Source organism: Psammomys obesus, unplaced genomic scaffold (genome assembly GCF_907164565.1).
Source record: "Psammomys obesus unplaced genomic scaffold, mPsaObe1.curated_primary_1811, whole genome shotgun sequence".
Lineage (NCBI taxonomy): Eukaryota > Metazoa > Chordata > Mammalia > Rodentia > Muridae > Psammomys > Psammomys obesus.
Window position 1 is genome coordinate 667,362 of NW_026596120.1, and position 12,724 is coordinate 680,085.

Below are 12,724 nucleotides of genomic sequence, written 5' to 3' on the forward strand. Positions count from 1 at the left end.
GAGAGAGAGAGAGAGAGAGAGAGAGAGAGAGAGAGAGAGAGGCAGCGCGGCGCGCACCGACGAGGGGCTGCCGGGGGCCTCGCGGGGAAGATGTAAGCGCGTGGGGTCTCGCTGGCCTCCGAGCACCATGCAGAAAGGGATCCGGCTGAACGATGGCCACGTCGCGTCCCTGGGACTGCTGGCACGCAAGGACGGCACGCGCAAAGGCTACCTGAGCAAGCGGAGTTCGGACAACACAAAATGGCAAACCAAGTGGTTCGCGCTGCTGCAGAATTTGCTCTTCTACTTCGAAAGCGACTCGAGCTCTCGGCCCTCGGGGCTCTACCTGCTGGAGGGCTGCGTCTGCGACCGCGCGCCCTCCCCCAAGCCGGCGATCTCTGCCAAGGAGCCGGCGGAGAAACAGGTGAGGGAGCGCCGCGTCCTGACCTCCCGCGCCCCCTGCTGAGGCCCTGGGGGGTTCGGGGGCGGGGGAGGGGCCTTCCACTGTGTGCTTCAGTGACCGAACTTTGACCCTTCTACTCTAAAGAAATTCAGGGCGTCTCAACGTCTTCCGCGGGAAGGACCAGCCGGACCAAACCGGGAGGGTGACCCTAGGGCGGGCAGAGGAGGCAGGGACTGCGGGCTGGGCGCCGCTAGGAGCTGCGGTGGCCCCGGGCCGGGTAAGCCCCGTAGGGGGCGGGGACAGGGAGGCTGAAACTTGGAGATGCCGATGGAGATGGGGTCCGAAGGACCGACTCCGGGCAAGGAATCTTCTCAGCATCCGACCCAAAATGGTGCCCCTACCCCCATCCCCACCCCCACGCCAGCCCTGATCGCCCGCGATCTTCTGCCTGAAACGTGAAATTCCTTGCGCTTAGGCTTGGGAAAGGTGAAACAAGCGTCGGAGCGTCGCGGCGCCCTGCCTCCCGCAGTTAGGGGCGAAGGATAACCTGCGCTAGCCTGGCCGAGTTGGGGATTGCCGGGGCCTTGGGGAGTCGTTATTTTTTATTTTTTATTTTTCGCGATCGAATGATGGTGCGCTCTCAGCTGGCCCTGGCCAGGCTAACAAACCCTAGGGTTCCAAAGACTGGTGTGATGCGCCGGGGTCGGGGCCAGGGCTGCTGCGGAGCAGTGGGACAAGTGGGCTCTTCTTTCCTCCCCCGCCCCCTGCGCCGCCGCGGCCGCCGCCGCAGTAGCCGCTGTAGCGCTGCGCTTGTTCACTCGCTTGCTGGCGATGCCCAAACAGCAGGGCTAAAGGGCCAGGCCGCGATCTGCCGCGGGCCTGGACCCAATGGAAGCGCCGGCTTGGCATGGAGGGAGGAGGAGAACAGCACCCAGCCTGTGGAAACACTCAAGCCGAGAGAGATGTCTTTAAGCTTGTTATTTCTCCAAGGCATCTGGCCCCGGGCCTCTGGGAGGGAAGGAAAAAAAGTACATGATAGTGTATCCTAAAATGTCACCACTGGGAGAGGCCTGACATCCCTAGGGCTCAGCCACCTGGCTCTTTGCCTGGATGGGGGGCGGGGGAGGGGGGAAGGGGTTGTCTTTTGCCCAGTGTCACATAGCAGGAGTCAAAGCCACCAATTGAATTGGCTGGGATGGGTAGCAGCCTCCCTTGAAGTCTCCTCCATAACTGGGGCAGAGATCTGCACTCTGTCCCTTCAGCACTCTCTCATACCTTCCTCGGCTCCTTTAGTGCTGGGTGATGATTTCCGTGGGCTAGGAAGCGCGGGCAGGAATTTGGGGGAAGACTCTGAGAATCACCAATCGGGAGACCAGGCGGCAGCTCCCAGAGGACAAGGAACAGCAAGCAGCGCCTTTAGCTTGTAGCCAAATGGAGCCTCCCTGGCCTCAGCTGGAGCAGCGAGACCCAGGCTGTCAGCCCTCTTGCTCACCTGCTGTCTGCAGCCATAGCACAGCTGTATCTATCAGTAGATTGTACCCCAAGCCTCAGCCAGGGGACCCCATAGCACCCCAGCCCCCTACATCACAGTAGGAGCTGAGCAGGGAAGCTCAAAGCATCTGTTCTCAGTTCCCTGAATGAGAAGACTGACAAGCTGGGGACTGGATCTCAGCGGAATGGCTTCTTGGCTGTGTGGCTTCAGTTAACTCACAGAAGGCCTCTGAGCTTGTTTTTGTGTACAAGGGGGAAATGATACTGACCTTCCCTGGGGCCTCGAGAACGCAAACTCAAATTATGTGTGTGAAAAGACTCTCACAATACAACTTAGTAGGATCCTAAATGGATTAGAATTATATCTACCTGTGTGGATATAATATTAGGATATATTATTAAGTCAATCAACCCTTCCCATTCTTCAGACAGAGAAACTGAGGACCGTAGAAAGGAAGGGAGTTGCCTAACAGCAAAGGAGTCTGTCAGAATAAGACCTAGAATTGATCCAGTGTCTAAAATCTCCTGAGAATAGGATCCCATGTTGACTCCAAGTTAGCCAACCCTCATCTTGGCTAATAATCGTGGGACAGATGGGAATGCAGGCCAGTCAGTGACGTGCACGGGTGTTCTGTGCCATTTCCCAGAACACTCAGTCACTAAGAGCGCTCACCAGGAGAAGAGGGCAAGTTGGGAGCTTGGCAGGTTCTTGTTGAAGACTCCTGCTTTGTCTCACACACTCATAGCCAAGAGTGTATGTGATCATATTTCTCCTGCTCCTCTGACCCACTCTTGTGTACAAAAGTTCATGATCACCCTTCAGTCTCTGAGTAAAATCTGTGGCCCTCGCCACTGTTTCTGTATTTCTCTCTGGCGAGGACACCCAATGGAATAAACCCCAGGACACTCTTCGAACAAGTTTAGACCTTTAAAACAAGGCTTGACTTCATACTCACTGGCATGTGGCCAAGTGCCCAAATTAATGAGCCTAGAAAATGCAATCAGTTTGGCAAGATTAACTGGTATCTAGTGGAACTTAGTTTTAAGAGGGCTTCATTTTTACCCAAGCATAAACCCATGGGACTAGAAAGTCTGAGCTGGGAACCCCTGCCCCAGTGGCAGTGGCAAGGTTGGAGACTGAGCACATGGAAGGTGCACAGGAAATACTTCTAATCTGAACATGTTTGGGGTGTCATATGTTACTTGCATATTTCATGTCCTGAGGATTGTCTGGGTGCTGGGCCTAAGAAGCTGATGATCACATATGTTGGGATTCTGAGGAAGATAAATACAAATAAGGAAGTGCACCACGCCCTGGGAAGACCTTGGATGACTGGATTGCAGGGTGTTTTGAGAGCCCAAGCTGTTCTGATACTGTCTCACCCAGCTGTACCAGACTGATCTGAGTATGTTTAAAGCAAGAGCAATAGCCAGGATTTTGCCCCACACTGGCTCTTGCCTGGGACCCCAGGGCCTCCTGAAATGAGACAGATGGTACCCTGACCTCCACTCTCCTTGGCTGCTGCGAGGTACCTCTCTGCGAGGTACCAGGCTCTCCTTGCTCAGCCCCGACTTCCTCTGCTCCCAGCCCTGAACCATGATATGAACTCAGAGCCTGGGTTCAAACAGCAGTGAGGGCCACAGATTTTACTCAAAGATTAAAGGGTGATGATGAAATTTTATACATAAGAGGAGTGGGAACTAGGACCCCATAGGTGCTAAACTTACCCTAGAGCTGAAGATAACTTGGATGTGAGTTTGTGAGATGAAGCAGGAATTGTCAACAAGACCCTACCAAGCTGGGCCACAGCAGATCACCTGCTGCTCCTCCCTGGAGACTGGTCCTCAAGGCTCCACACTGCTTCTGAATAGAGTCATCCATGGGGGCTTTTCCAAACTACCTGAAATAAAACTTTCAGAGCCAGCTTCTCAGCAAGAGATCTTGCCAAACCAACTGCAGTACGCACTGAACTCCCTCCAACCAGGAGAGGCTAAATGTAGATGGAAGGTGTTTTCCGATTCCCTTGAGAGAGGGAAAGGATTCAGGCAGATGGCAATAGAAGTCAATGCCTCAGAGCCTGATAGAGGTTTAGGCTCCGTGAGCTGCGAACCTCTCAGAACCTCTCCTCCACCAAGCCAATGTTATTTCCTAAAGGAAGCATTCCTCTGGATTCCTATTTATAGGGAACATTCCCGGTTGGCCTGGTGGTTTGGTCTCCACCACAGCCTGGAGACTCAGAGGGCTCCCGTTTTACAGATGAGGGACTTCTCATTGGCCACCCATCATGGCAGCAAACGTGAGACTTGCCCTCTGGCCTTCTCTCGCTGCAGCTATGCCCGCCCCGCCACCCTCCAGAGCTGGAACTAGTCAACTCCTCCACCAGCTGGGAAAATGCAAGCCGGAACATGGGGAAATGAGGCTCTTCTAATGGCAATACCCTTCTCACACACACAGCTTCCCATGCTTCAAGCAAACCAGGGGTGAAGGGCAGGGAGTCAGCAGCTCTAGCTTAAGGATGTGTACCTGCAGGAAGCTGGCAAGGCTGAGCTGGGCTGCCAGCATGTGTGGTCACTGGCTCTAGAATCACTTTACCCATCTTATCTCTCAAGGGGAAAAAATATGAGATTGAAGAGGCTCCCTGAACATGCATCTCAAAGGAATGCAACAGAAGGCTCCACTCCCTGCCATGTGCCTGCCGGCAGTAGGGTGAGGGTCAGGGACAGGTCTTAGGTCTGAAAACCTCAGCCTGAAATCTCACTGTTGTGAATTTGCCCAGGGTACATCTCAACTCTCCATGCTGAGCCAGGGTCAGGTCCCACAGGTACAGAGGAGAGAACTTTACAGTTTGAGCACTTACAGAGCCTTGTTCCACACAGCCCCTGCCAAGGGCAAGAAACCGTCTTTCCTTCCCAGAGAGCCCCTAGAGGACTCTCTCACCAGCCCCGCCTTGATTGGCAGCCCTGCCTCATCTGGTCCCTATCCTACCTCTTCCTATTCCAGCTCCCACTCTAGGGAACAAGCAGTCCCAGTGTTGTTTTATTTTTGTATTCATATCACTTTTAACCTTTTTGATTGGCACGCAACATATACCACCTGTACATATTTATAAGGTAGAGCATTATGCTCTGGTTCGCATCTACATTAAGTGTGGGTCAACACAGGGTAACTGCTATATACATTACCAGAACTTTTACATTTCTTACCCAGAGTGCATTCAAATTCTTCCTTCTATCAGCCATTGCCTAGGTAAGCCCCTGGGAGCAAGCTTGCTGACCTTTAATCCAGCCCCACCACTCCTTCTCCTTCCTACTCAGGTCACAACTCCTCATTCTGTGCATCCTTCTTCCAGTTCTCAAGACCCTAGAAGCACCCCTTCCCTCCTCGTCCTTCCCCATACCTGTGAGATGTGGCCTCTGGTCCTGTAGAAGGTCTTAGACTAAAAGTGACCTCTCAGAGGAGATGTCTCCCCCACCCCAACCCTACCCCACACCCACAGGAGCCAGTACAGCCCCAGATCCAGCAAATGGTGGTGTTTCTATCCTCTTCTTCATTTATATCTGCTGCCACAGCCCACAGTTATTTTCTGTACTCTGCTGGTAGTTTGGAGATGGTCATTTCCCCCACTAAATCCAGATGCCAGGACAGTGCCAGGCAACTGGGACAGGAATTACACAACTAAGTGCCCAGGTCACAGATATGCAAAGAAAGAATGCGCGTCTGTGATAGACTTTATCACAAGACCCTGATTGAGGACTGGCAGGCACAGCCTTTCCAGTGGATGAGGTGGAGAGGTGGGATAAAATCTGATGTCCACCTTCTGTTTGAGGACACTGGGCATGAGAACACAGCCAAGTCAGACAGGGAGCAAACTGCTGCTGTTTCAGGAGGTCAAGTGGGAGATGCTGGAGGCAGGAGAGGGCTTTGGCCACCGTTGCGAAAAGGATGCTCAGCACAGAGACAGTGACCCTCACACACACACACACACCACACACACACACGCCCCAGTGGACAAAAGCAGGCCTATGTGCAGAAGGGGTGGACCCAATGAAAGGCCGTGGTTGGACGCTTGGCAGGTGGCCTCCCTGTTACCTGGAGCCCAGGGAATGAGGTGATGTCCTGGAGAGGTGTCTAGCAAGGGAAGACAGAGGACAGTGCTGGCTGGTAGGCCCTGTGTGGTCCCTAAGACTCTTTCACAACCCGGAATGGCTTGTTAGCCTATTTCTGTGTGCTCTGAGAACAGCCAGGAGTGGAGCACTGAGCTCAGAGGGTGCTCACACTACCTGCCGGGTGCTGTTGCTCCAGCCTCACAGATGAGGATGGGAAGCCCAGAGGACTACCAGTGCTGCGTGACAGAGCAGCTCTTCCGCCGTCCCTGTCAATACATCACTCAGCTCTTTAGCTGTGGTTCTCCTCCCTCCTCCTGAGGCTCCCTGAGGGCCATACCCCCACAGCAGTCAGAGCAGTCTGCTTTTAACTGTTTTATATCTTAATTGGGCTTCCACATAAAAAACTCATCTATATTAATGCTTTAAAACGTTTGCCCTTCACTACATGTTATTACCAAATGCCCTTCAGCTCAGCTCTGGCATGTTCTAGACGCAGATTAAAATGTCTCTAGTTTTTCCTTTCTCCTTATTTTCAGTAGTGGGAATTGAACCGGGGGCATTGTGCATACTGGACAACTGCTCTACCACACTGAGCTACACATCTACCCTGTTTTGTTATTTAAAAAGAAAAGTCACAATGCTGTTTAGTTACCGGGGCTGGTCTCGAACTTCAGATGTAGCATCAAGCTACGGAGTAGCTGAAATTACAGGCAGGAACCACTACACCTAGTTTACAATGTATATAATTTTGTGGCCTGGTGCTTTAAAAACAATACGCCAGAAACACTGAATAATAATACCAGCCTTTGAGCCCCAGAGTACAACTGTATACTTCCCTTACCGTTCTCAGCAGCTTTATAAGGTTGTCACTGCCAACCCATTTTCAAAATGAAAAACAAAAACAAAAAACAAAACTGAAGCGCCAAGACAGAATTTTACTTCTCGTGTTCAAAGTTACAGAGCAAGTATATGCAGGCATCCAGATTTGCCTAACTGTCAAGCCTAAGCTCTCCAGACACACACAGAACATAAAGACTCTGCCTGGGTACCTTCTTAGCATCCTCTGCCTGTCAGGACAGGAGGAGAATAAGAAAAAAATTAACAGCAGTGCTGGGAACGTGGCTTAGTTAACCTAGCAAATACTAAGGCCTGGCCAGGAATAAAGTACATAACTGTCATCTCAACACTCAGGAGGCAAAGGTGGAATGATACCTGCAAGTTTGAGGCCAGCCAAAGCTAGAGAGAGGCCTTGTCTCAAGAGGGAAAAAAAAAATTATCAGAGAGTAAAATATGTCATGGCTGCTTCAGTGACTTTTGTGAAGGAGGCTTTGTTTCCGCTTGGGTGGGAGCCTTGCAGCTCTGCCATGATCAAGGGAAAACACAAGGCAGGCATCCACACCCCACAGCCCTGACTCACTGGAATCTCTAGGAGCCTAGAGCTGGTGTGGTGTACACACAGCCAAGAACACAACTCAGCCCCCTGATGTATTTGCACAAGCCCTAGCGACCTGTGAATGTGACAGAGGCCCAGAATACTGCCAATGCCCAAATGCTCCCATGGAACAACAGGGAACAACAGGGAGGCCCAGACACTCCCACTTCTTGTCCCCGGAGGGGAATGCACAGATGCTCAAACATGAAGCCTTAATTTTCTGCCTCCATCCTTGAACATGGAGGAGTTCTCAGCCTCTCGGGAGAGGTAGTCGTAGGGACTCTGAGCCTAGCTGTGGACTCGGCTTCTGTCACTTCTCAGCTTACAACAGGTTCCAAGCTCTCTGGGCCTCACTGTCTCCATCACTGTGCTAAGCTAGCTGAAGTGTAGAAAGCTATAGCACAACCTTCCAGGTGTAGACAGCGTATTGTAGCAGCTACAGCTTCAGGTCACCTGGGGCTCGGTCAGGTGAAGCAAGTCAACACAGAGCTATAACTGGAGGAACTCCTGAAACTCTTAATAAGCTGCTCCCTAAAAGGGAAAGCCAATTGCTGCAAGCCACTACTTGTTCCCTAACATTACACCATCAGAAGTGAATATTGACAAAGGCTAGAATTTGGGGAGCACTAAGGCTCCCCTTCATTCTCACCCAAATGTGGGACACACTGCTGAAAGCTATAGCTCAATTCAGGGCTAACAAACACCTGTAGAGTCCGGGCTGTGTCTGGCTCTAAATTCTTGATGCCAAACGCCAAGGTCAGAACTTGAACTAGACCTCCTAGATTGATAGGGTCAATGGGCTTCCAAGCCCAGTGTTAAATTAGGTGATTTCTGCTTTACAGAATAGGTTCTGCTAACCTCTCGGGCTAAGGCAGCTTCTTTCCTCTACAAAATGAAATAATCATTTTCTAGAAGACATCTCCCAGTTGATCTTTGACTTCCTTCACATTGGAAAATCCAACTTGTATCTTAAAATAAAATCTTTTCAAGCCTACTTTTAGAAAAGTGAATGGATGAATTTGTATCAGCCTTCACTGGGATTCCAAAATTCCTTGTAGAAATGCAGGGAAACCTACTTGAACATTTACAACTACAGGCATAAAAACGTAATCAACTTGTCTAAATGCCTCCTGGGCTCTTAGGCAAACTCCAGACACTGATGAAATGGTTTGGAGGGAGCTGACCACAGGCAGTGTTGGCATACTTTTCAGTAAACCCTTGTCCCAAGCCTTCCCAAGATCTTCTTTGCCCTCTGGCCACATTGTTGCCATACAGAATCATTTTTTCTCTGGTCAGATCTGTGGGAAACTGGAAGGGGGAAAAAAGGTAGAGTTCCTTATGAGCCTTACTGTGTGGGCACAGGTGAGGAGAGGTGAATAATCGTGATAAAGGGTTTCCCTGGTAGCCTGTGTGAAAGAGAAGCAAGCTGATTATGAGACACTCAACTGCCTCTGAGTTGGAATGAGCAAAAGTATGAATGGCTTGCATAACAACAGCAGGGGCGTAAAGCTGACCTTAAGGAGTAAGCCACTGTCCCAGTCAGCAGTTCCTGCTGGGCCTCGGTGAAGACCACACTCAAGAGACAGCTTGATGGAGCCTGAGCATCAATATCCTGACTGTGCACAAGGCCACATGAGTCCGAACAGTCAGCGAGAGACACTAACAAACAGCCACCATATTGTTTAGCCTAAATTAGTCAATCAGTAGTATAATCCCACAGCTGAACATACATGAGACAAATATATATGTGTGTGTGTTATATATATTCATTGTGTGTGTGTGTGTGTGTGTGTGTGTATAATGAAGCTGGTCCTTCCCTCCTGACTCTAGTTTTCACTGATGCCCTATGCATTCTCTCAGGGAGCACACATATCAGATACGTGTATGTATGCGTAACTGCTAACAAGTTGTAATAAGCTGTAACCACTGTTCCGATTCTTAGTTTTCTCATTACATAATGATTGCTCCTTATGGAAATTATTTTTACATCTGCAGAATATACCATTGTATGGGTATGCTAAAGGCTTTTAAGACAGCCTTCTTTTGAGGAATATTTGGGTCATTTTAAGCACTTTGTATTATTATAATCAGAGCTACAACGGATAAATACCCATGGCAAAGACCGTTTCTCATCTGGTCTTTGACAGAAACTGAAGAGCAGATGCTTTCAGATGGAAGCCTCTGAAGAGAGCCCATTCAGTGAACATCTAGAAAAGAGATTGGTGGGAAGGTGGTGGGAAGGCTGGTTAAGGCACAGATAAAGACTGGAAGATGTTGGCGGGACAGTCACCGTCACCTCTGTGGCCCTGGCTCCCGGGGCCTAGAGTACATGAGAGCAGACAATTCAACTCCTGCCTGAAGCTGAGAGGAGTGGGCTGCCACAGAGCTCTGGAGATCTAGCCACCACCACTGACAAGGAAGGGAAGGGAAGGTCAGTGAGCAAGGGAGAAGGTATGTAGGAGGTCAGTATTACCAGCAAGTGTGTGGCCAGATGGATACATAGCTTAGGCCCTGTAGGAGACCAGCGATCTAGATACCGGGGCATTAGAACAACTAGAAAATGGGGCATTAAAACTCCTAGGCATTATGAAAGCTGTAACTGCCAACAGAAATGACAAGCCATTTTGAAGGGGAAATAATACATTTGAACTCCAAATCCTGCACCTGCCGTTACCCCAGGATGACTCCCAAGAATACTGGATTGACGGAACATTAATAGATCTGTCCCCAAAAGTGAAAGGAAGATAGGGCTGGTGGTCTGCATATCCCAGCACCCCGGGGGCTGTGGCAAGAGAATTTCTTGTTTGAGGCTAGCCTGGGCTACGTGGCTCAAAAAATAAAAGAATGAATAAGTAAATCAATAAATCAGAAAAGGTTCTTTATTAAATATATTCCAGAAATAATTCTTCAGCTGCAGGACCGCCCTGTACCTTCCTGCCGTCTCTGCATGTCAAAATCTTTTTCATAAGATGCCTGTCCCCTCATCAATCTTGTCAGCTCCACTGCCCACTCCCGAGGGGCAAATTCAGCACCACCTGCTCTGAGGCTTTTGCTATTAACCAATTAACTAATGAACTGGTGTAATGAGCTTGGTCTCCCACTCAGCAAACGGGGACAGCCCCATACCCAGCACAAGGCACAGCGCCAGGCTGCAGGGCTGTTTCTTAGTCAGAAATGATGTCCCTGAAAGGACAGGGGCCCACTCAGTAAGGCGTAGGCAAAAGAGAAGATGCAGACCATCATGACAGTGGCAATTAGCAGAACTCCACATAAAATCAATGTCTTCCAGGCCTGGGTTGAGGAACCACTTCTGTATGCCTTACCTCTACCACAGATGAAGCCTCATCTCCCTCCTGCATACTCTGAGACCCTTTGCATCTATAGAACTCAGCACACCCAGGTCATTGCTCTGAAACCCCACATTCTCTGAGAGAACTGCGGGGCAGGGAGAGGTACCTTTGCTTCTGATGCCAAAACAGCACCGTGCCCTTGGGAGTTTCAGGCACATGAATGACATAAGAATGAACTGAGGGAACCATCAGAAATACCAGTGCCAGGCTGTGGAGATGGCTCGGTGAGAGGACATGAGTTTGATCCCCAGAACCCATGTAGAAAATTACTTAAATTCCCAGATAGCACTGATGTGCGGTATGAGTTGACACTGTCTGAGACAGCAGAAAGGGAAAAAAAAATTAGAAAGTCAATTAACATCCAGGTTGAGGAGAATTTAGGAGGGATGGGGCCAGAGGAGCCACCTTAGCCATAGTGAAGGACATTAAACTGAGCTGGTAGGGTCCCAAATGCTTTCTTAGCTTCAGAGGCTCAAGTTCTCCTTGCCTGACCTCACTGTACAAGTTCTTTTGTTTTTTTTTTTTTTTTAAATGCTGGCCCTAGGGACCTTGGAAAGCACTGATCATGAGGAATGCCTTACCTCTCTGAGAGCATTCATGCTGTGGCTTCCTGTTGTCACTGATAACCATGGGGTAGACCAGGTTCTTCTGCGGGCTGAGTGCTTGTGGCTGGACTAATAAATGAGGAATCATTCAGGCAGGGAGAAAAAGATGTGAGTTTTGCTTTCACGATTGACACCACGTTGTGTTGTTGACTAAAACATGTGCTCGATACTGGCCAGTGACGAGCTCAGGGTTGCAAGAGACAACAAGGCTACCAACATAGCCACAGGAGTTCCGGCTGCTGGGATTCTACCTGTACATGTGTCTGTTAGGTAATCGACTGTTCCACTTTCTTCTGAACTGAACTGGTTAGCACATGCCATCTCCCCAGGAAATGCATCCAATGTGTGTATCCATTTCCTGTCAGCTGGGAGGGACAGGAGGCCTGGGAGGGGCTGAGCAGGTTGGGCTCCGAGCCCCACCCCATCCTCAGGCACCTCCTTAGACTTCAACAGTGGACACTTGACACCGGCACCAGGAATTTTGGAAATAGAGGATTATCCTAAAACAGGAGAGGAAATAGATACGGACCACATTGACCTTGGGAGCCACCTGCCATGTGAAGAGTAGGGAGATAAGCTGTGGGTGGTGAAGAGAAGAGCCGGAACTATGACGAGGAGAGAATGAAAAGATCTAGACAGGGAGGCATGGAAAGAACAGAAAAAAAGATGCGATATCCTTCCCAGCTCAGATAACCAAGGTGTAGACCTTTGCAGAACCTTGCCTCACCCAAGCCGGAAGCTCTGCTCACTGTGCAGGGCACAGTGACAGGAGGCAGCCTTACTGTGGATCATGAGAACCACTTTTGAAGGCAGAGCTGCTGTAGCAAGCATTCCCCTCCCCGTCCTCTTGTCTCCTCATGAATGCTGTGTGCCCCAGCCTGAGGATATGGCTACCCTCCAGGGGGCAGGGACAGCAGAGGATATGAGGGTTTCTGCCCCACGGGGAAGGCTCAGAATGAGTTTCAATGTCCTCCTGTGCTATTGCTAGTCACCCATTAGATGGGCACTTCAGACCCTCAGTCGCTCTGTACATTTAATGTTGTTCCAAACTTGGCCCCAGATTTCTAGACTGAATCAGGGCTGGAAAGTTAACCATATTTTTATCCCACACCTGTGCAGCAGAACGTACCACCCAAGGAATACCTGCCACAAATTAGGCTCATCTGTGTTGTCCAACAAGACTGCTAGGGGGTGGTATCATAGAGATAGTAAGAAAATCAAAAGAGCAACAAACATGCATTGGGGACTTGTTTGTGGATGACGCCAGCATTCTCTCATTTGAACTTTATGAGCGAAGAAGAAGAAGAAGAAGAAGAAGAAGAAGAAGAAGAAGAAGAAGAAGAAGAAGAAGAAGAAG

General features: G+C 50.0%; 1 protein-coding gene across 2 annotated transcripts in view; it reads left to right on the forward strand.

Annotated features, from left to right (window-relative positions):
- Positions 1-36: 36 nt before the first annotated feature.
- The window catches only part of Rasgrf1 (Ras protein specific guanine nucleotide releasing factor 1), a 97,781-nt gene continuing 85,093 nt past the window's right edge, over positions 37-12,724 (forward strand). For both annotated transcript variants that reach the window (XM_055629849.1, XM_055629850.1), the window contains exon 1: positions 37-403. In XM_055629849.1, the coding sequence (XP_055485824.1) occupies positions 128-403 (276 nt within the window). In that variant the 5' untranslated portion in view covers positions 37-127. The remainder of the gene's footprint in view (positions 404-12,724) is intronic.